Source organism: Hyla sarda, chromosome 2 (genome assembly GCF_029499605.1).
Source record: "Hyla sarda isolate aHylSar1 chromosome 2, aHylSar1.hap1, whole genome shotgun sequence".
Lineage (NCBI taxonomy): Eukaryota > Metazoa > Chordata > Amphibia > Anura > Hylidae > Hyla > Hyla sarda.
In genome coordinates, this window is record NC_079190.1 from 249,616,883 (window position 1) to 249,640,824 (window position 23,942).

General features: G+C 39.8%; 1 protein-coding gene across 3 annotated transcripts in view; it reads right to left on the reverse strand.

Annotated features, from left to right (window-relative positions):
* Positions 1-360: 360 nt before the first annotated feature.
* The window catches only part of GUSB (glucuronidase beta), a 44,150-nt gene continuing 20,568 nt past the window's right edge, over positions 361-23,942 (reverse strand). For 2 of the 3 annotated variants that reach the window (XM_056556916.1, XM_056556918.1), the window contains exons 7-13: positions 19,716-19,894; positions 15,020-15,166; positions 13,975-14,059; positions 12,625-12,801; positions 8,856-8,991; positions 8,661-8,772; positions 361-514 (exon numbers count right to left, since the gene is read on the reverse strand). In XM_056556916.1, coding sequence (XP_056412891.1) covers positions 415-514; positions 8,661-8,772; positions 8,856-8,991; positions 12,625-12,801; positions 13,975-14,059; positions 15,020-15,166; positions 19,716-19,894 — 936 coding nt within the window. In that variant the 3' untranslated portion in view covers positions 361-414. Of the gene's footprint in view, positions 515-637; positions 669-8,660; positions 8,773-8,855; positions 8,992-12,624; positions 12,802-13,974; positions 14,060-15,019; positions 15,167-19,715; positions 19,895-23,942 lie in introns of all 3 variants that reach the window. The other variant, XM_056556917.1, reaches the window with a different exon arrangement.

The window sequence follows — 23,942 nt, forward strand, 5'->3', positions numbered from 1 at the left end:
GAGGGGACCTTAGTCCACCATCTTTGCCGATCCAATCTCGCTAATCTGTGCCGCTGGCAATCAGATCAGCCATTAGAAGCTCCACACTGCCGCAGATGCCATGATCTGTATTGATCACGGCATCTGAGAGATAATGGCTGACAATTTCCCCCAAAATAATACATTTTTTTGGTTGTGCCGTACATTTTATGGTAGAATAAAAAGTGTCATTACAAAGTACCATTGGTCTTGCATAAAACAAGCCCTCATGTAGGACTGTGAAGGGAAAAATAAAAAAGTTATGGATTTTAGAAGGCAAAAAACAAAAACGCTAATTTAGCAATCAGTTTCAGCGCAGTTACTACAAGAAAATTGCAGAAGGCAGCATTTTGACATTTATTTTTTATTTAACAAGACCATCAACCCACAATTATTTTAGCAATTGCCGGTGTCTGGTTTATATAATGCAGTTGTTTCTCTCTTGCTACAATAGAAATCTTGAGTGGCATAATCCTTCCACAATGAATCTGATGAGCTGTTTTAACAGAAATGAAAAAAGCAGTCAAGTAATGTCTAAAGTAAATCATGGCTAAATATTCCTATACAATACCAATTACGAAAGGATTAATCTCACCCAATAGAGCACATGCAATCCTACCTTACTCTTGTGTCATGAAGTACATGCAGACCTGTGAAAATAAACTATACTATTGACTGTTTTATAATGCATCCTAATACAACAGAGAACCAATTTTATCAGATGGGACACATTCAGTTCTGACAGTGGTAACCACCATTTTCCTTTATATTTTATGGAATGCTTTATTGTTTCATGTATGATGGATTGTGTCATTTCCATTGACATCTCCAATTCACAATGCACCCTTCCCTTATGTCCTAACCAGCAGCACAAGCAGGGTATATATGTCTGGTAGGATATTCTTATTAAAAATTATAACAAATCATATTAGGACCCTTAACCAAACTGTTTGTTCTGTCCTGTCGGATAGGTGGCTCCGATACCTCTGGACCAGATTTGCTCTGCAACTTCTTGGAGTTCACAGTTTACCTTTTATTAGCCACTCTAGGCTAGAAAAGAGATGTAAGAGAAGCATTAATTTTTAACGTTAAGTTTTCCTTTGTCCTAACAGCAGCACACAAGTTTCTTTAATTTTGTTGCTTTTACACAGTGTGGTTGCGGATGTATCCCCTCTTATATGGAGGGGAGGAGGGTTTCCTGATTAACTGCAAACAATTACATGAACGTGGTCTAAAGCGATAGGAGGTGCTCAACCCCAAGCGCAGTTGTGCACCTACGCGGGAGTGGAGGACCTGCACTTGTGGATCACAATATGGTTTCACTCCTGTGGTAAATGTAAACAATGACATAAGCTAACCCTCAAAACTGATGTAAGATTGAGACATTAGCCAGTATAGCTTCATATGAAAGACATACCTGAGCCCGCACACCACGTCAAGGTTTCTCAAGTGGTACGGTTTTTCCTGATTAACTGGTTTATTATATTTTTAATAAAAATTCAGTCTGCCCTACTAGTTCACTGGGGCAGATATACCTCATGTGTACTGCTGTTAGAACTAAGGAAAACCAGTTCAGTAGTGTGGACACAGATCACTGCTCAGGTGTGGAGCGCCTCCCGGTTCCACTTAGCGATTACTAAACCAGAGATACACGAGTCTTATAGAAGAAGGAGAACTTCAGACAAACATAGAACAACTCACTGTTTTTGTGGTGTCTCTGATACTTTTCTTTATATTTATTTTCCATTATTTTCAAATTTAAGTAGATTAAGCATATAAAAAAAGTCCATAGACTCCAGGTCTCACACAGCGGAGGTCCATCTCCTTCAGAGACAAGTCAGGATCTGAGGCAACGTTTCGGGGTCCGTCCCCTTACTCATACCCCGGAGATCTAAAATATACACCCGTGCACACCTGCAACTAATAAAACCTCAGAGTCTCAACTCCACCCTTAACATTTTACATAGAATTAAACATTTAAATGTTTAAGTATTACAAGTATGCTTTAAAACTGCAAACTTTGTTCAAACCTGATGGCTATACAGAAACTAATTCAGTGAGTTGCTCTGTTTGTCAGAAGTTCTGACTCCTGTATCTCTGCTTTACCTTTTAGAACTAAGCAAAAACAAATTATCGTTAGAAATTAACGCTTGTTACTCTGCATCTGGTCAGAGCAACTTCTGGAATTGTGCAACCTATAAGGACTTTTGTTTCCATGCAGTGCACTTTTCTGTAAAAATGACATGTTCTCTCCATTCTGTAGGTCCATAGGATTACGACAATTCTTCATTTATATAGGTTTTGTTTTATTTTACTATATTTAAAAATAACTTTTTGTAAGAAAATTCGTATGCTTAACAATGTACTCTTCTGACCCCTATAACACTTGATTTTCCACAAACAGGGCTGTATGAGGGGACATTTTTTTTTTTACAAATCTGTTTTTATTGAGTTTTATATAACATACAGAACGTTGAACAGTACGACGCACATGAATACAGCAAGGTGATGGCCACCAGCATTAAGGCTAGTCTAGCAGCCAAGGCAAGACAACATTACACAAGAGGGGTTATTTTTTTTGTGTCGTGATCTATAGCTTTTATCGGTCCCATTTTTATTTAAATGAGTTTTTTTTCTGATTTATGAAGTGACCAAAAATCTGCAATTCTGGACTTAAAAAAAAAAAAAAAAATGTTTACGCCATAGACTGTGGTTTCATTAACGTTATTTTTAATAGTTCAGACATTTCTGCAAGCGGTGATATCACATACGTTTATTTGCATAATTTTAGTTGAAAGATAGGAAAAGGGGCTTATTTGCATTAATACATTTTTTTACATTTTATTTATAATTTTTTTAGTCCTCATAGGGGACTGTTACATGAAATGTTTCGATTGCATACACTGAACAATGCTGCTGAGGATACCTGCAGAGATGGAGCGCCGATTAGACAGGATGGAGGCAGGTAGGGGCCCAATACTCTTTGATGATAGGGGCTCCACAATTTTGCCAAAGTGGTCCAGATCAGCTCGGCATCTAAAGGCTTAATGCCAGACATCACCCTGATTAGTGATGTCCGGCATTAGACATATGTCCCGTCTGCTGATAGCCGGCAGAACCAACTCCGTATGAAGCGTGCTCAGCTCCTGAGTATGCTTCACAGACTGGGAAAGAGCATACATTTACTCCCTTTGTCCTCTAGGGGTTAAAGATTGTGGTATACATACACTGAATGATCACTACATTGAAGACACCTACTTAATAATGAAATGGTCCACCTTTTGGGTGACAAAGGCTTGCAGAACACACTCCCATTTCAACCCATGCCCACTGCAGAAGTTCTGTCGGTCCATATTTTTGGAGCAGTGGAAGCAGATGTCACAGACCTTTCAAGCTTATCCCAAACATGTTTAAGGAGTTAAATACATGTGAGTTTAAGGACAAAGGCTCTGTAATTTCACTGTCACATTCTTTCAACCACTCATTTAGTGATCCAAGCCTTATACCAGAGAGCATTGTCCCATTTAAAGATGAGGTATGCAGGGAAGACACAAGGTACACTGCATGGTTATTGTGGAACTTGGTTTTACTTTCCGGTTGTTGTAAATCAGGATCAGTTGGTCCACTGTGGTATGTCATTGCAGCGCTCAACTCTTGGATCAACTGTGGCCTGCCACTGTGTGATTTTCTGTTGGATGTCTGTCTGTGGTACACTCTTATTACCATGGTTCGATAACAGCCAACAAGTCTGGGTGAACTTCACTTGTTCTGGGGCCCAATAAGTCATGTTGCTACCCAGCCAATCACTGGGACCCAGCACCAGGAAGTGATGAACACCAAACAGGGACAGGGGTGGTAGGTATAGTTATTGGTTTTTTATTTTTTTTATTTAAAAGAAAGAAAAAAAAAAACCTTTTTGCCGGACAACCCCATTTAGTATTTATTTTTTTATCAATATTTATTATTTTTCGGGACCCTACTGATGATGAATGCCATTCATTGAACATATATGACAATCTTCAAAGTGACTTTGGCTGTGACATGGGCTGCATGGCAAAAGATTACATGTCGTGCTACTGCATCACCGCTAATGGAAGTGAATGAAATTGCATTGCCATGATTCTGACGTGAATTTCACCCAGTTTTTTTAATCAATTGAAATCAAATTCCGGTGTCCGCAGAAAAAATAGACGTCAATTCTTTCTGCAGACTCCGGGCAGAAATGCTTTGCTGTCTATGAGATGGCGCATTTCCAAGCGGTCCTAGCACCAGCATGATCCCCTGTGTAAACATAGCCTTAAAGAGTACCTGTCACAAAATAAAACTTTTAAGATATTGTTTCTTATGTAATTAGCAGACACTTTCCCATTCACTTACTTTTCAAATTGTCAACATAAATATGTTTAAAATGTAACAGAAAAAAACATCCACTAGGTGGCGCTGTTCTGTTTCCTGACACAATTAATACAGTGAGTTTGGTCTCCTCCCGGCCTGGCAAGAGACCAAACTCAGGAAATGCTTCTGGCTACACAGCTTGATTGTCAGCTGCACAGAAAGTGAAAGCTCCACAGATTCTAACAGAAAGCTGCACAGACTGAAACCTGCAGGGGAGCCTCACTGATAGCAACACAGACTGAAACATGCACAGAGCCTGAGGTCTTCTATTCATCACAGCACTGCAACCATGTGAGGGCAGAAGTGGTCCCCCAGCAGGCTTCAGTGATGTCATGCCTGCTGGGAAATTGCACTTGTGAGCAAGAAGAAAGGTAAGATACAGAGCTTTTTAAAGCTCTGATTTTTTTTTTAAGGGTGGGAGGAGTGTTAGGAACATAGCCTGAGTTAGTTTAGAACAGTTTATTTGGTTACAGGTACTCTTTAACGACGCAGGACGTATATTTACGTCCTCCGCCGACTCCCGTGATATGCCGTGGGGTCACGCGGTGTCCCCGCATCATATCGGGTCGGTCCCGGCGGCTATCAACGGCCGGGACCCGCGGCTAATACAGGACATCACCGATCGCGGTGATGCCCTGTATTAACCTTTCAGACGCGGCGATCAAAGCTGACCGCCGCGTCTGAAGTGAAAGTATCCCAGCTGCTCAGTCGGGCTGTTCGGGACCGCCACGGTGAAATCGCAGTGTCCCGAACAGCTTACAGGACACCGGGAGGGCTCTTACCTGCCTCCTCGGTGTCCGATCGACGAATGACTGCTCCGTGCCTGAGATCCAGACAGGAGCAGTCAAGCGCCGATAGCACTGATCACAGGCGTGTTAATACACACCAGTGATCAGAATGAGAGATCAGTGTGTGCAGTGTTATAAGTTATAAGGGACCTATAACACTGCAAAAAAAAGTAAAAAAATAAGTGTTAATAAAGGTCATTTAACCCCTTCCCTAATAAAAGTTTGAATCACCCCCCTTTTCCCATAAAAAAAATAAAACAGTGTAAATAAAAAAATAAAATAAACATGTGGTATCGCCTTTTGCGTAAATGTCCGAACTATAAAAATATATCATTAATTCAACCGCACGGTCAATGGCGTACGCGCAAAAAAATTCCAAAGTCCAAAAAAGCGTATTTTTGGTCACTTTTTATACCATTAAAAAATGAATTAAAAAGTGATCAAAAAGTCAGATGAAAACAAAAATCGTACCGATAAAAACTTCAGATCACAGCGAAAAAATGAGTCCTCATACCGCCCTGTACGTGGAAAAATAAAAAAAAGTTATAGGGGTCAGAAGATGACATTTTTAAACGTATACATTTTCCTGCATGTAGTTATGATATTTTTCCAGAGGTACGACAAAATCAAACCTATATAAGTAGGGTATGATTGTAACCGTATGGACCTACAGAATAATGATAAGGTGTCATTTTACCGAAATATGCACTGCGTAGAAACGGAAGCCCCCAAAAGTTACAAAATGGCGTTTTTTTCTTCGATTTTGTCGCACAATGATTTTTTTTTCCGTTTCGCCGTGCATTTTTGGGTAAGATTACTAATGTCACTGCAAAGTAGAATTGGTGATGCAAAAAATAAGCCATAATAAGGATTTTTAGGTGGAAAATTGAAAGGGTTATGATTTTTAAAAGGTAAGGAGGAAAAAATGAAAGTTCAAAAACTGAAAAACCCTGAGTCCTTAAGGGGTTAAGGGTGCAATAATTGCTTTAACTGCAATTATTGAATACAAAGCCAGGTAGAGATCATACATAGAGAACACTTATAAAAAGGTGTCCATTTCTGGCCTTGTATTAAATAATTCCAATAAAAAAATTAAATAAAAGTGAACACAACCTGATGAATAAAGCTGTTTTAGCAGCATGAGGGAGAATTACACAATTTGAGTTGGATATGTGCATTCCTTCAAGATGGCATGAATAGGGCGTGTGAAATAAAGCTTCCAAGATATATTTAAGGATTTTAAATAAAGCAATTGGTATTCAAACAATCTTAGCAGTGTATCTGACAAGAGACACATCAGGCTAGTTCAGTCATTCGTAGCTTATCAGCTATTTGGAAAGTATGTGGATTTTGGGTTTTTGCCAGAAGATGGAAACAATGAGAACAAGAGGCAAGTCATAAGTGGAAATTTTGACAAAGCAATGTCACAGAAACACTTAGTCACAATGTATCAAGGATATACCCTCTTATTCAATCCAATGGATCCATACTATACAATATTTTTAATGTCTGGACACTTTGGGCTTAATGCACAAAACATTTCCAAGCATAACTGATCAGATCATTTCTTCAAACCTACTGAGGAAAAATAAAAGCTGCAACATGACTAGATACTATGGCCAACACCAACACTTTTTTTTAGGACCCTAGTGGTTTGTACACTCACTGACAAATAGATATGTCAGGTTTCTGCAAAACTCAGCATAGGGGATAGGGGGCTAAGATGTCAGATCGCCGCGGTCCCGCTGCTGGGGACCCCCGGGATTGCCGCTGCGGCACCCCGCTTTCATTACAGCACAGAGCGAGTTCGCTCTGCACGTAATGACAACAGTACAGGGGCCGGAGCATAGTTACGTCACGGCTCCGCCCCTCGTCACGTCACAGCCCGCCCCCTTCAATACGAGTCTATGGGAGGGGGAGTGGCGGTCGTCACGGCCCTGCCGTAGACTTGTGTTAAAGGGGCGGGCCATGATGTCACGCTGCTCCGGCCCCTGTATCGCCCGTCATTACGTGCAGAGTGAACTCGCTCTGCGCAGTAATGACAGCGGGGTTCAGCAGCGGCAATTCAGGGGGTCCCCAGCAGCGGGACCGCGGCGATCTGACATCTTATCCTCTATCCTTTGGATAGGGGATAAGATGTGTAGGGGCAGAGTACCCCTTTAACATGCAGGTAAATGGGTTCTCCGTGAACCCATTCACACTGCAGTATTTTCTGGTCTGAATTTCCGCCAGAAAATTTATGTAAAAAAATTCTGCCAGAACATTAAAACCTGCACAATGTTCCGGCGGATTTAGCTCTGCAGACATTGCCGTCTATGAGGACTGGCGCTGGCTGTGCTCGGAAGCACCCGGAGCTTTGCTAGTGGGAACCCAGCATAAGTCTATCAGTACAAAAAATGAGAGCCCGGAGTTCACACCTTCATGGCCATTGCTGAGTTATGCCAAGGGGTGTACCCCTTAGTCAAGCCCCGAAACGCAGCATCAGGCTCCCAGTTTTTGTACTGAACTTGTACCTTGTGGAAAATCATTTTATGGCACGTGTAAAATGAAGTATTAAACAGAAGTAGGACCAGAACCTGATCAGGTCCATGTATTCCTTTTTGTCTAATTTGTATGTATGCCATTGCCGTTCACTCTACATTTAGTGAATAATAACTGGAGCAAGATAGAGCTCCGTAGGCGGAGTGATCTTTACCTTAATTAGATTAATACAGAAAGACTGACACTAGTAATGATTTCTCTAGATGAACAGATTTTCAGACCACTATACATTATGCATAGTGACCATTTTCTCAAGTTCATCCCCGTAGAAGACCACTTTTCAATGCAATTCTGGATGGTCTTCTCTGTATCACTGTATATAAAACCTACTTTGGCTACCCACATTTACTAATATTTATAAGAAGCTGACCAAGAGATATATATATATATATATATATATATATATATATATATATATATATAAATAATGTAAGCAATTTTTTGAGTTTTGCAAACTTCATATCAGTATTTTTCTATCAAACCTTAGTACATTTGAGATAAAGATTTGAATTTAATTTTCCATGCAAGAAAAAAAATGTAAACATCTGATTTTTTATTTATTAAATCAATAATTATTGTTTCCATTCAAGACAATCAACAGTCTCCAATTAGATCAATTCCACAATTGAATTTTTTTTAAACTATCACTGAATAACTTCCAAATACTTCCCACACCCATAAAGACAGATAAGGGAATAGGTGTACCCATGTACATTTCTATTCAAGGCACTTGTATCATATCTTCTGTAAGTGCTATGAGGTATAACAGGACCATTTTGTCCTTGTTGGAGTATCTGTACTATGTTCTGATACACAGCGTTCAGGCAGCTTGCAGGCAAGTCTATGGAAGGCTCTTATGTAAACAAGTGCATTGATTGTTACAGGGGAAAAGTTTATACAGTAGGTTTGTACAAATACCCTGTGTTATTGGCCAGCTTCCAATATCTGTCCCGCAGAATGAAAGCTGACGATTTGGGCTGTCTCTGGCGGGTGAAGATTCCTTTCTTGTTCCCCACAACTCTGCTGACGGCTGCATTGGGAAGAGAATATTGTATGCTTACAAAATGTTCATAATGTTGAGAAGGAAACAAAAATAAAATGACATAGACTTACTCTGTGCTGTCATGAAGTCTGCAAAGTTCCAAATGAGTTCTCCAATGACACATTTCTTCCTCTTTTCATCAAATACAGAGTGATAGTGTTTTAATACTATTGCTTGATATTCTTCTGTAAACATTAAGGGGGGGTCCTGAAATCCAAAGACACTGTGGTCATGTATAAAACAATGACGTGCCGAGATACAAATCTGCATTCTCTAGGTTCTTAAATGCAAAGTGGCTGCTGAATAAAACACTACTGAGGCCCAAAAATTTGAACATTCTCTATTTTTACACCAGGTACAAAGTTTACTACTAGAACTTTTGTTAAATGTTTTGCATAAAAGTCCAAAAATTCTATATTTTTAACTAACATATATAATATGGTATTCAGCCAAGTCAGTTATTGTGCATGGTGTAAGGGGAGATGGAGCGGTAGCAAACTAAGATGTGCATACAGGTTTAAGCTTTCTTTTCTCTCAACACCAATTGATCGATATTTTGTGCAAAGGGAACCACAACTATAGGTTTATTGACCAATTTTAAAGTGAATGTTTAACCACTTCCAGACAAGGTTAGTTACCTTCCTGACTAGACCCTTTTGCAGACTTTTTTGTACATTTGATCCCATTCCTGGAAGCAGGAGGTAGTATTGCTGCAGAGCTGTATACACACTGGTTGGGAAGTCAAGGACAGTAACACACCATCTCTGCATCTGTCACTGATAGCAGGTTCTAGTTCTAGCTCTCAGCATAACCTGCTACAAAGGCAATGGTATAGAATGCCATGTGTGGGCACAACCTTTTGCCCCGGGATCTCTCTTACGCAGGCGTACACAGATTTACAAATATTTATCTAAAGTGTATAGTCAGCTTTAGGCAATGGATCTTAAATAAAAAATAAATAAAATTGTCTGGATTTTAGTGTGCTGGGAACTTCCCTTCAATACATGCCTACCCACAGATCCAAGCCAGTCGTCCAATACTGCCTTCAGCTGCTTCCCTGCCCTCTGTCACCAAAGAGGTAGTCTCTCCAAATGTTGCATGTTCTGCCTTAACACTAACCTGTCACTTAACCCTTTTTTTTGGTTTCCTTTTTTGCACTTTTATTTTTTCCTCCTCACCTTCTAAAAGTCATAACGCTTTCAGTTTTCCACCTACAGACCTATATAAGGGCTTGTTTTATGTGCTACCAATTTTACTTTGTAGTTTGTCATTTCACCACAAAATCCATGGCGATATGGCAAAACCCCCAAAAATTATTTGTAGGAATAAATAAAAAATTATAAAACACCATTTTGTAATTTTTAGCGGCTTACGTTTCTACACAGTGCATTTTTCGGTAAAAATGACAAACTACATTATAACTAAATGCACCAAAATTAGTATGTTTAAAATTGTCATCTTCTGACCCCTATAACTTTATTATTTTTCCAGCATACGGGGCTATATGAGGGCTCATTTTTTGCGCCATGGTCTGTAGTTTTTATTGGTACCATTTTTTGATCTTTGACTTTTTGATCGCTTTTTATACATTTTTTGGGGGAAACAAAATGACCACAAATATGCAATTTTGGGCTTTGGAATTTTTTTTTTTACGTATACGCCATTGACCGTGTGGTTTAACTAATGTTACATTTTTAGAGTTCGGACATTTACGCATGCGGCGATACCACACGTTTATTTTTATTATGTCTACATATTTTTCATACAGAATTTGGGAAAGGGGTGGGGTAATTTAACCCCTTAAGGACTCAGCCCATTTGGACCTTAAGGACTCTAGACAATTTTATTTTTACGTTTTCGTTTTTTCCTCCTCGCCTTCCAAAAAATCATAACTCTTTTATATTTTCATCCACAGACTAGTATGGGGGCTTTATTTTTGCGCGACCAGTTGTCCGTTGTAATGCCATAACTCACTTTACCATAAAATGTATGGCGCAACCAAAAAAATACTATTTGTGTGGAGAAATTAAAAAGAAAACCGCAATTTAGCAAATTTTGGAAGATTTCGTTTTCACGCCGTACAATTTACAGTAAAAATGACATGTGTTCTTTATTCTTTGGGTCAATGCGATTGAAATGATGCCCATGATAACATACTTTTCTATTACTGTTGCGCTTAAAAAGAAAAATCGCTAACTTTTAAACCAAATTAGTACGTTTAAAATCCCCCTTATTTTGAAGACCTATAACTTTTTCATTTTGCTGTACATGCGGCGGTATGAGGGCTCATTTTTTGCGCCATTATCTGTATTTTTTTATTGATACCATATTTGCTTATATAAAACTTTTAATCCATTTTTTATTATTTTTTTAAAATAAAAGGTTATATAAAAGCAGCTATTTTTTTTTTTTTTTTTACGTTCACGCTGTTCACCGTACGGTATCTAACATTTTATTTTAATAGTTCAGATATTTACGCACGCGGCGATACCAAATATGTATATAAAATATTTTTTTAAACACTTTTTGGGGGGGTGAAATACGGAAACTGGGACAATTTACGTTTTTATTGGGGGAGGGGGTTTTTCACATTTTTTTTTTACTTTTATTCTTACACTTTAATAGTCCCCATAGGGGACTATTTATAGCAATCATTCGATTGCTAATACTGTTCAGTGCTATGTATAGGACATAGCACTGATCAGCGTTATCGGTCATCTTCTGCTCTGGTCTGCGGGAAGGCAGATCAGAGCAGAAGATGCTGGGAAGACAGTGGAGGCAGGCGAGGGGACCTCAGTCTGCCGTGCTGGATGATCGGATCGCCACAGCAGCGCTGCGGGCGATCCGATCATCCATTTTTGTGACTGCGATGCTGCAGATGCCGTGATCTGTATTGATCACGGCATCTGAGGGGTTAATGGCGGACATCCGCGGGATCGCATATGTCCGCCATTACGGGCAGGTCCCTGGCTGCGATCAGCAGCCGGGACCTGCCGCGTATGATCCGGGCATCGATCCGAGGCTCGCGGTTTTGCTTAGGACGTAAATGTACGTCCTGGTGCGTTAAGTACCAGCTCACCAGGACGTACATTTACATCCTGCGTCCTTAAGGGGTTAAACTTTTTGTATCGAGGGGTTAATTTACATTAAATGTGTTTTTTTTAACACCATTTTTTAGTACCTATAGGGGACTATTACATGCAATCTTCTGATTGCATACACTGTTCAATGCTATGCCATAGCATAGCATTGATCAGTGTTATCTGCACTTGATTGCTCCAGCCTGCTGAGTCAAAGAAGAGATCGGACGGCGAGGAGGCAGGTAAGGGTCCTCCCACTGTGCTGTAAGCCGATCAGCCCGACTGAGCTGCTGGGAATGTTTTTTTTTTTCACTTTAGATGTGGCGATCAACTTTGGTCACCGCATCTAAGGGGTTAATGCCGGGCATCACCATGATCGGTGATGTCTGGCATTAGACACAGGTCCCGGCTGTTGATAGCTGGTGGGACCACCCTGCTATGAAGCGGGGTCAGCTTGTGACCTTGCGCATTGCAGGGGAGTGGGCGCAGGGCGTACAGGTACGCCCTGTGTCCTTAAGGTGTTAAAGGATGTACTATCAGTAAAAAAAATTACTAATTGTAAAATATTCTTGTTATTTACCCTCTGACATCAGGTGTGTGCTTAAGTCTGAAATATACAGTATATTTGGCAATATTAAAGTGGAAGTGTGAACACATCCTTTTACAAGTTACCTGTCCAAAAGGGCCATGTAGCTAATTGTCAATATTTACTAAAATAGCAGGAAACCATGAAATAAATGGGAAACCACAATATACTTACATTATGAAAGCCTGGTATAGTATCTGCTCCATATTCACTCTGTATGATTGGTTTTTGGTATTTGTCATACCAGCTGTCAAACTGGTTATTTAGTTGCAGCTGAATTACTTCCAGGTGACCAGGGTCATGGTACCAGGAGAAGTAGCTATTGACACAGATCACATCGACGTATGGAGCCTAAAAATATATAAAGACAGCACAAATACCATGAGATTCTGAACACTGGTCAGACAGCAGGTAGTTATTGCACACATCACACTCAGATATTCTTGGTATTATTCTGGCATCTCAGATCACAATTATGATAAAGTGATGAAGTCAAGTATCTTCTATAGTTTGATGGATGGGTGTAATTTCACTGGAATATTAGATATCTTTGCATATTTGGAATGATCAAAACATTCTTTGCAATAATTATTACAAACCAATGGACACTACTACCCACATACCAATGGACATTAAAAAAATGATAACATCAGTCAAATGACTAATGCCAGAATAATTTTAATATTAACAATTTATTTTTAAAGAAATCTGAGAGTGCGGTCAGTTCCCCACCACTATAAGCATTAACATGCATTTTCAAGGGGGTGTTAATGGGAGCAAACAAATAACTTAGGACTATATTTTACAGTGCATCTGGAAAGTTTTCAGACCTTTTTACTTTTTTTCACATTTATTTTAGCTTTGTGCTAAAATAAAAAAAAAACAAAGTCCCCCATTTTTCTGAAGTAAATACCCCATAATGACAAAGTAAGTATTCAGATCCTTTATTCAGTACTTAGGTGAAGCAACTTTGGCAGCGATTTCAGGCTCCAGGCTTCTCGGATATAATACCAAAAGGTGTGCAAACCCGGATTTGGGGATTTTCTACCATTCTTCTCTGAAGATCTTCTGAAATTCTGAATGGGGACCATTTCTGGGTTCAAGTTAGGGCTCTGGCTGGGCCACTCAAAGACATTCACTGAGTTGTCTCCAAGTCCTGGCTGTGTACTTAGTGTAACTAGGGGAAATTTCTCATTGTTGAAGAAACATTTCAGAGATGATTGAGAGAAATTGGACACCATCAGAGCTAAAGTGTCAGGGCAAAGGGTCTGAATACTTATGTCAAATAAAAAAAATTTGCAAAAATGTCTAAATTCTGTTCTCACTTTGACATTACGGAATATTGAGTGCTACACCGTAACAAAGTGTGAAAAGTGAAGGGCCTGAAATACCTTTCCAATGCATTGTAAATGCAGAATATAAACTAATGAATTTATGATTATGAGTAGTTTAAAAGTGTCATCTTTGTGGCTGCTCGTATGTATTCTTATTTCAGCAACACAATGTAAAAATGAACAAACTTACGCCTTGGTCTCTGTCAAAATTTGCATTGCTAACATAAGTTACTGGTCTAGTGCTGTCCAGCTGTTTAGTATGAGAGATTACAGTCCTGAAGGAGGAAGAAAAAAAATATTCAGCATAACGTTAGGTGACATCAAGAAAAGCTTCAATTCAATGAGCTGTTACTTGAATTTCAGTGAAATAATTGCAGTTACCACAAATGTTTAAAAGGGGTACTCCGGTGGAAAACTTTTTTATTTATTTATTTATTTTTTTTAAATCAACTGGTGCCAGAAAGTTAAACAGATTTGTAAATGACTTCTATAAAAAAATCTTAATCCTTCCAGTACTTCTTAGCTGCTGAATACTACAGAGGAAATTATTTTCTTTTTGGAACACAGAGCTCTCTGCTGACATCATGACCACAGTGCTCTCCGCTGACATCGCTGTCCATTTTAGGAACTGTCCAGAGCAGCATATGTTTGCTATGGGGATTTTCTCCTACTCTGGACAGTTCTAAAAATGGACAGAGGTGTCAGCAGAGAGCACTGTGGTCATGATGTCAGCAGAGAGCTCTGTGTTCCAAAAAGAAAATAATTTCCTCTGTAGTATTCAGCAGCTAATAAGTACTGGAAGGATTATGATTTTTTAATAGAAGTACAGGGGAGGATGGTGTTTACTATGAAGATCCAGCCTGGGAATGTCCCGCGTGCAACAAGCAAATTAAGTTGCAAAATTTCACAACTGGAATAAGGGAGCAACGTGATTCAGGCAGCACAACACTAAAATCTTTGGCTGTAAGACATGTCACAGCAAAGGTTTCTTTGTAGTTCTTGACTAAATTTTCAAAAATGTAAAAGAAATTAGGAAAAAAAATATTTACATCTACATCTGTTCATGCATAAAGCCATACTGTACTCCAGAAAATGTCACAACTGGGAGCTATGTTTACTTTGCTTTTGAGAATATATATATATATATATATATATATATATATATATATATATATATATATATATATATATATTCTGTCCGATTCTACTTAATAGCAGCAAGGTTATCCACTTACTTAAAATAATATCCTGCAGGAGGGAGCTGGGAGGCCGGTTCATTGGCAACTGACCACATCACCACTGAAGGTCGGTTTTTATCTCTTCGCACGAGTTCCTCCATGACATCTAAATGATGTTGCAGAGATTTGTTTCCAAAACTCTCTCTATTAGAGAACAAGCACAGGAAAAAAAACTAAGCAAAAAACTATTTTCAGTCAATTTATCATCAATTAAAGGGGTTATCTTATTAATTCTAACTTAATTTTTTCCAATCCTTTTAAAAAAAAAAATTTCAATGCTTTATTTTTTTCAATCCTGCCTTCCAAGACCCGTATCTTCCTCAGCCGCTTAAAGGGGTATTCCGGGCAAAAACATTTTATCCCCTATCCAAAGGATAGGGGATAAGATGTCTGATCGCAGGGGGCCCGCCGGTGGGACCCCCCGCGATCTCCCTGCAGCACCCGCATTCAATGCGGGTGCTGCAGGGAGATCACGGGGGGTCCCAGCAGCAGGCCTCCTGCAATCAGACATCTTATCCCCTATCCTTTGGATAGGGGATAAAATGTTTTTGCCCGGAATACCCCTTTAAACATAAGAGAGGGAGCTGTTTGAAGGTCCCTTTATTATTTTCCCAGCACTACCTTGTCCTTCCAGTTCCATCTGTGCCTGGTTGCAGTTCAATTCCATTAAATTGAATGGGATAAAGTTGTACAGGCATAGTTGCTACTTAACAGTATGGAGCTGGGCCTAGTAGATTTTGACAGACATGTGGAGCACTGGAGCCTATAGAGTAGGGTCACACTTGCCGTATAATGCTGCATATTTGCCATTGCATATTTTCCTACCCATTGAGGACAATGGTTAGCAAAATCCACTGCAGAAAATATGCAGCAAAATATGGCATGTGTGACCCTACCCTTAAACAACTGATTGGTGGGAAAGCCAGGAATCAGAACACTACTTATCAAATATTTAAGTTCTCTGTTCCACCTGTCTATCTTTTTGTTTATTTTATAAACGTATATTAAACTAGCAGACATGAGTTCATTAACTTATAATACAAGACACGATTAGGACACATTATGGCAAACAGACAATGGTATGTAAATATCCATCCTTGCAATTGATATTATATAGCCTACAGGATATGGTCACATGTCTCTGAATCTGTTGCATTTCTGAAGTGCATAGCTATATCCTAAAAGTTTTCAAAGCATCTAGTCCCTTTTTAAAAAGCTCACGGATTGTGAGCTCCTATGTACTAGGGCAATACAGTGACCCCCCGACCTATGATGGCCCCGACATATAATCAAATCGACATACGATGGCCTCTCAGAGGCCATCGCATGTCGATGTCAGCATCGACATACAATGCTTTTTTATGTCGGGGCCATCGCATTAAATGCTATCCGGCTGCGCCAAATGCTTAAGCTGCTGCCGGATAGCAGCTTAATGTTCCCCGTGTGGTGCGGTAAGTATTACTTACCCCTCCACGATGCTCCGGGGTGCCCTCCGGGTCCAGTGCTGGCCTTCCGGTGTCTTCTCGGCCCTCTCCGATGACGTCAATACACTGCCGCGCACGTCATCCAATAGGAATGGCGTACGCAGCAGCGTAATGATGTCGCTACGCAGGACCAGTAAGGCCTTGTGGAAGAAAGCAGAGGACCGGAGAAGACAGCAGAGGCCCGGAGAAGACAGCGGAGAGCCCAGCGGAGGCCCGGGGACACCATCTCAAGCGGCGGGGACAGGTGAGTACAGCTTCCTATACTTTACATTGCACGAATCCCTCAACATACGATGGATTCGACAAACGATGGCTCGTTTGGAACGAATCACCATCGTATGTTGAGGGACCACTGTATATTGCCTCTGTGTTGGTAACTGCGTGCAAAGACTATGTGCTGGTAATAAAATAAGTGACAAATTCAATAAGGTGAAAGTAGGTGTTTACTGTTCAAATGTTCAAAGTAAATGTTCAAAACTCTCATGTGCCACATGAAGCAAGAAATAATCACTGATCCGTAAATAGTTTATTGATAATTTTACTAAGAATTTAGTCTATACTGCCACCTACTGGCCAGTAAAAGCCAGCAAATTGGCATCAGAAAGACCTAAGGCTGTTTTTTTTTGTTGCTCATTTTGACACACATCATGCCCAAAATTATTTGCTGAAAATGCATTTAATGCCAGCCCAGCTGTTTTCAATGAGGTCACATGCTGCAGTTCATTCACACTGGATACCGCAGCACAAGTTTTTTTTGGGGAGCATTTCAAATTGGCCGGAATAGTTAATAAAGGTTAAAAGGTTGAAAAAAGACCAGAGTCCATCAAGTTCAACCTATATCCCTAATGAGTTCCTACTGAGTTGATCCAGAGGAAGGCAAAAAAAAAAAAAAAAAACAACTCATATTCGAGGTAAAAATTCCTTCCCGATTCTGGCTATGGCATCAGAATAAATCCCTGGATCAACGTTCTGTCCATGTAGAGCTAGAATCCATAACCTGTAATATTATTCTCCAAAAATGCATCCAGACCCTTTTAAATTCCTGCACAGAGTTCACCATGACCACCTCCTCAGGCAGAGAATTCCACAGTCTCACTGCTCTTACAGTAAAGAACCCCCGTCTGTGCTGGTGTAGAAACCTTCTTTCCTCTAAACGTAGAGGATGCCCCCTTGTTATAGATACAGTCCTGGGTATAAATAGATCATGGAGAGATCTCTGTACTGCCCCTGATATATTTATACATAGTTATTAGGTCTCCCCTAAGCCTTCTTTTTTCTAAACTAAATAACCCTAATTCTGATAATCTTTCTGGGTACTGTAGTCCTCCCATTCCCTGTATTGCTCTGGTTGCCCATCTTTGAACCCTCTCCAGCTCTATATTTCTTGTACACTGGTGCCCAGTACTGTACACAGTATTCTATGTGTGGTCTGACTAGTGATTTGTATAGTGGTAGAATTATTTCCTTGTCGGGGCATCTATGCCCCTATTGATGTACCCCATGATTTTATTTGCCTTGGCAGCAGCTGCCCGACACTGGTCACTACAGCTAAATTTACTGTTAACTAAGACTCCTAAATCCTTTTCCACGTCAGTCGTCCCAAGTGTGCTCCCATTTAATACATAATCCCAGCCCTGATTTTTCTTCCCTATGTGCATTACCTTACATTTATCAGTGTTGAACCTCATCTGCCACTTCCCAGCCCAAACCTCCAACCTATCCAGATCCATTTGTAACAGTGCACTGTCCTCTATTGTGTTTACCGCTTTACAGAGTTTAGTATCATCTGCAAAAATAGCTTCTTTACTATTCAACCCCACTACAAGATGATTAATAAATATATTAAATAGAATAGGACCCAAGACTGACCCCTGTGGTACCCCCACTAGTCACCCAATCAGAATAAGTAACAACCCTCTGTTTCCTATCACTGAGCCAGTTACTTACCCACTTACACACATTCTTCCCCAGCCCAATCCTTTTCATTTTAGGCACCATATCAAATGCTTAGGAAAAATCCAGATATATGACATCCAGCAATTCCCCCTGGTCCAGTCTGGAGCTCACCTCCTCATAAAAGCTGATCAGGTTAGTTTGACAGGACCGATCCCTCATAAACCCATGCTGATATGGAGTCAAATTTATTTTTATCAAAATATTCCAAAATAGCATCTCTTAGAAAACCCTCAAACAATTTACATACAATGGAGGTTAAACTAACAGGTCTAATTCCCGGGGTCACCTTTTGACCCCTTTTTAAATATTTGCACCACATTTGCCATGCGCCAGTCCTGGGGAACAGTCCATGTTACTATAAAGTCCCTGAATATTAAAAATAGGGGTCTGTCTATTACATTACTTAATTCCTTTAGAGCACGGGGGTTAATGCCATCTGGACCTGGTGATTTGTCTATTTTGATTTTTTGTAGGCGGCACTGTACTTCTTCAGGTGACCTGTACTGGGGAGTTTACCTTATCGTACTGTATTTCACCTGGAATTTAATTTTCCTCTGTGAATACAGTGGAGAAGAATTTGTTTCATATATTTGCTTTTTCCTGATCTTAGATTATAATTTCTTCTTTATCATTTTTTTAAAGGGTCTACACTTTCATTTTTAAACTCTTTGCTATTTCTATAATCGATCTCACCTATTTACCTTATTTAAAGTATCAAAATGCATAGCAGAAATCCAAGGCTACCCTCAGGTAGGTAAATGTGCAGTGTTAAAGATCGGATATAGGCTTCCAAACAATGCATAAACATAGACTTTTATTTAAAGCGTATCTCCAATGCTTTTTATATATTTTTAATAATTTCATGAAAAATGACAATATGGCCATTTTTCTAAATCACTTTTGTTTTGAATCTAGCGCCAGAATAGCTTTTCGGGTGCCTGCTCTCTCTGCCTGCATTATAAGATTGAGCATCTTACTCCATGTCTATAGCACCCGTCACACTTGGTCTCTCACTGGAGACTCCATCTTATAATGCAAAGTGATATGTGAGGGGGAAGGGCACTTAGAAAGCTATTCAAAGCAATTTATGAAAATGCAAAAAATCATGCCCAGTGCTTTACTATAGTAATTTTTCTTAAAAGCACTGGAGGTATACTTGAATACAACTTACAGAATGTTACAGTAGACATTTTACAGCTCTACTGACTATCATGCAGAAAAATGGTAAAACAATTTTAAGAAGGGTTCCTTACGGCTGTCTTATGCCTACTCCTGGGCATTCATCGATAACCACAATACCATATTTATCGCACAGGTCCATTATCTCTTCAGCATACGGGTAATGGCTAGTGCGAAATGAGTTGGCCCCCAGCCACTTCAACAAGTTCAAATCCTTCACGATTGAAGACCAGTCCAGACCTTTTCCTCTAATCTGTAAAAAGCAAATTAATACAGGGTAGATATAAACATAGCTATCTCAGAGTCTTATAGTGCAATATACTGTATAAGTCCCACCAATATGACTAGAAGTGGTAAAAACATAACCAAGGAATGTGTCAACTGGAAATGAACTATTGTTTATATCAAATTTTTTTTTGTTTTTATTTAATTCAGACCACTAAACCTAAAACAGAGATAAGACTTCCAGTTCTGTAAAGATTACATCACCGCAGTTCCCTCCTTATCACAGTGATTACAGTGACAAGTTACACCATTAACTAGATTACACAATATCACAGCTCAGCCTCCCTCTCCCTCCCTGGGGATTAACCTCTGCACAGGTCAGAGAGAAGGCCCAGAGAATTAATGCCAATGGAGCTTGAAGCAAAGAATCTCTCTAAATGCTGTTAAAATACCTCAGGCAAGATAGTTAACCCCATAGTAATGCACATACAATTTATATTTAAGAAAAATTTGTCATAAAATAAAAACAGATATATATATACACACACACACACACACACACACACACACATATATATTAGCATCTGTCTAACATCAGTAAATAAGAATCTAGGTGTTATGTTCCATTTGACAAGTGAAGGTTTACGCAAGCATGTGTAAATAAGGAAAATCTGGAATAATAAAAATGTATTCATGATCATAAACAAATTCATAGAAGTTATTAAAAGGTGGTAACATAGGAACATTAAGTTAACGGAATCAGAATAGAGGAGGGTGTCAATGACACATTAATAAAAAGTGGGATTAAATTGGTATGATCACAAATTGCCCCTCTGCTGGAAGCCCCAGGAGGAAAAGCTGACAGTAAGTGATTCATTTTCCTGCACCACCACCAGAAGGTAAATGAAGCATTACACAGTACCCATTCAGGTCAATGTGTTCTCTGAGAAGTTATTTGTAGCCACTCTCCAATCCTTAGCAGAGCAGGCATGCTGTTAAACAGGACCTGTACTTCGTTTAAAAAAAAAAGTTTTTTTATATTTTTTCATAATTACCACAGGTCCTCCTAAACTCAGAATTCCCTAAAAGAGTTTATCGTAGCGTCACCTGATCAAACTGTTGCTCTCCTGAAAGGTCACGACTGCCCACCAAGGACCATTGCTGGCCAATCATATGGTAGTGGAGAATGGTCCATGTTCTAATCATTCGCTGGAGAGACTAAGAGCTTGCGCATGTAAGGATGTGCATATGCATCATTTAACTGTCCTCCAATAAGAGACAGTACATACTCCACTACCAGATGATTGGCCAGCAATGGCAGAAGAGATTGGACAATGATAATGTCCATCAAGTAAATAGGGAAACCGTTTGGTTACCATTTAGTGAATGATTCTAATTTGCTTAAAGGGGTTATCCCCCATAAGGTGATTTTAGTACATACCTGCCAGACAGGAATGGACATTTTTAGGAAGGATCTGCGCTTGTCTTGGGGTTAAATGGCCATATTGTGAGATTACCATAATGCTGTGGCTATCTTTTTGTGAACTGTTTGTAAGTGTCAGGTCACTTTTCTCCCTCCCACACATTGGCCACCCACCCATTGAAATATAAATGAGTTGCATTCCATTCGTAAGACCAGTGTTTTCTAACCAAGAAGCCTACTGCTGTTACAAAGTTGTCTCTCCCACACAGAGGTCGCTCCACCCAAAGGCTGAAAATGATTATCAACAATATCCTTCTTTTCATATGCTCCCCCATTGTACCGTTCTGGCCTTAGAACAAACTTTACAACTTTATTCTCCTTCTATGGATATAACTAGGATTCAGCGGGAACACCTGTTTTTGTTGCATGAACAATCCATTAAATGCAAAGACGAAGAAAGCTGGAGGGCACTCTCCACAGGTCAGGTAAACCACTTGTCTTTATTTTATACAGAGCCAAACATCACCAAGTGCAAGATTAAAAGCTGGGACGCCAGCAGGAGGTTCCATTAAATCCACGATCCATTAAATACTTGGGGTCCATATTCCCCTGCGGATCCCTTAGTTAATTATATATTGAATTTCCCGCCTCTATGCAATAGAGAAGGATCTAACAAAATTGGACTCAACCAACTTTTCCTGGTTGGGCCATGTAAGTATTTTAAAAATGAATGTTCTCCAATGTCTCATATCTTCAGACAGTCATGGTGTTCCTTCCTCTTGTTTATTTTCTGAAACAATATAAGCTGTTACGCTTCTTTATCTTGGCATGGAAACCTCTCAGATTAGCCAAGACAATGCTGGTCTGTAGGAAGCAGGCTGGAGGCCTGGCAGTCGCTAACTGCCGATCTTACTATGTAGCGATGGCAAACAAATGTTTTTGTTTTTTTCCATACTCCGGTAACCAAGCTTTGGGTGGTGCTGGAAATGGCAGCTGGCCCCCTCACCCTAGTATTAAGTAACCCAGTCTTTCCACCAAGTATGCACTTTACCTGATTTCTTGGTATGTTGGACATCCCATGCCTCCCCATCTATAAATTCATTGAGGGGACCCTGCTTAAATTGTATGACACATTGGTCCCAGCTCCTCTCCACACACCATCAAGATATATGTAATATCTCCATTAGAAACATTTTGTGGAATGGAAAGGTGCAGATCCAGTTGCATCTAGGGAGATCTCTTCTCCTCTTGAAAAGCTTTGTGTTTCTTCCTCTCAATTGTAAAAGCGGTCTACCAAGTCTATGGTATCCTCATGGACAGTCTTACTCAGAACCCGAATTTTGTGCCAGCTTGGGAGAAGGAAATGCAAACTGTCAAGGTATAAAGCAATGGACTGGACCGCTGATTTCACATTGTGTCACAAATTTTCGATATGCAAGAGACAAATTACAAAATACTGTTTGCTCCTACTTTGCTGCATAACTGTACCAGTCTACTCCAGATCTGTATTGCTGTTGCTAAAGGGCTCGAGGGACTATGTTCCAAATCTGGTGGTCCTGTCCCCCATTCCTGTCCCTTTGGTGACATGGTGAAAATGATCTCTCTTATTTTCTATTCTCCCACTTTCCCGTAAATCACCTTCTTAGGTGTTAGCCTACTTCATTGTGATGGTAACTTGTACAGTCATACCACATAAATGGAAGGAAACCCTTCCACCGACTATTTCTAACTGGTATAAGGAGATAATTTTTCTTTACAGAATGGAGGAGCTCATGGCCGAGTAGACCACTCCAGGGCTATCTGGCAGACTTGGTTAGACTTTGTTGAGTCCCCAGGATACGGTATTATGTAACGACAATTCATAGCTTGTCTATGACTGGGTTATTGGTGTTTAGGTGTTTTCCTCTTCTTGATTCTTTTTGCTCTTTTATTATGGCAAACAAAAAGTTTGACAGGAGACAAACTTTCATTGTTTTTCTGCTATGGGTTAGGCGTCTTCTGGTCTTTCTGTTTAGTGTTTTTGATTTTGTTTCTCCAATCCTGTGCTGGTTCTTAACAGTTGATTTTCTATCCAGGGTGGGCCATTTATATGGATACACCTTAATAAAATGGGAATGGTTGGTGATATTAACTTCCTGTTTGTGGCACATTAGTATATGTGAGGGGGGAACTTTTCAAGGCGGCCATTTTGAATCCAACTTTTGTTTTTTCAATAGGAAGAGGGTCATGTGACACATGAAACTTATTGGCAATTTCCCAAGAAAAACAATGATGTGCTTGGTTTTAACGTAACTTTATTCTTTCATGAGTTATTTACAAGTTTCTGACCACTTATAAAATGTGTTCAATGTGCTGCCCATTGTGTTGGATTGTCAATGCAACCCTCTTCTCTCACTCTTCACACACTGATAGCAACACCGCAGGAGAAATGCTAGCACAGGCTTCCAGTATCCGTAGTTTCAGGTGCTGCACATCTCGTATCTTCACAGCATAGACAATTGCCTTCAGATGACCCCAAAGATAAAAGTCTAAGGGGGTCAGATCTGGAGACCTTGGGGGCCATTCAACTGGCCCACGACGACCAATCCACTTTCCAGGAAACTGTTCATCTAGGAATGCTCGGACCTGACACCCATAATGTGGTGGTGCACCA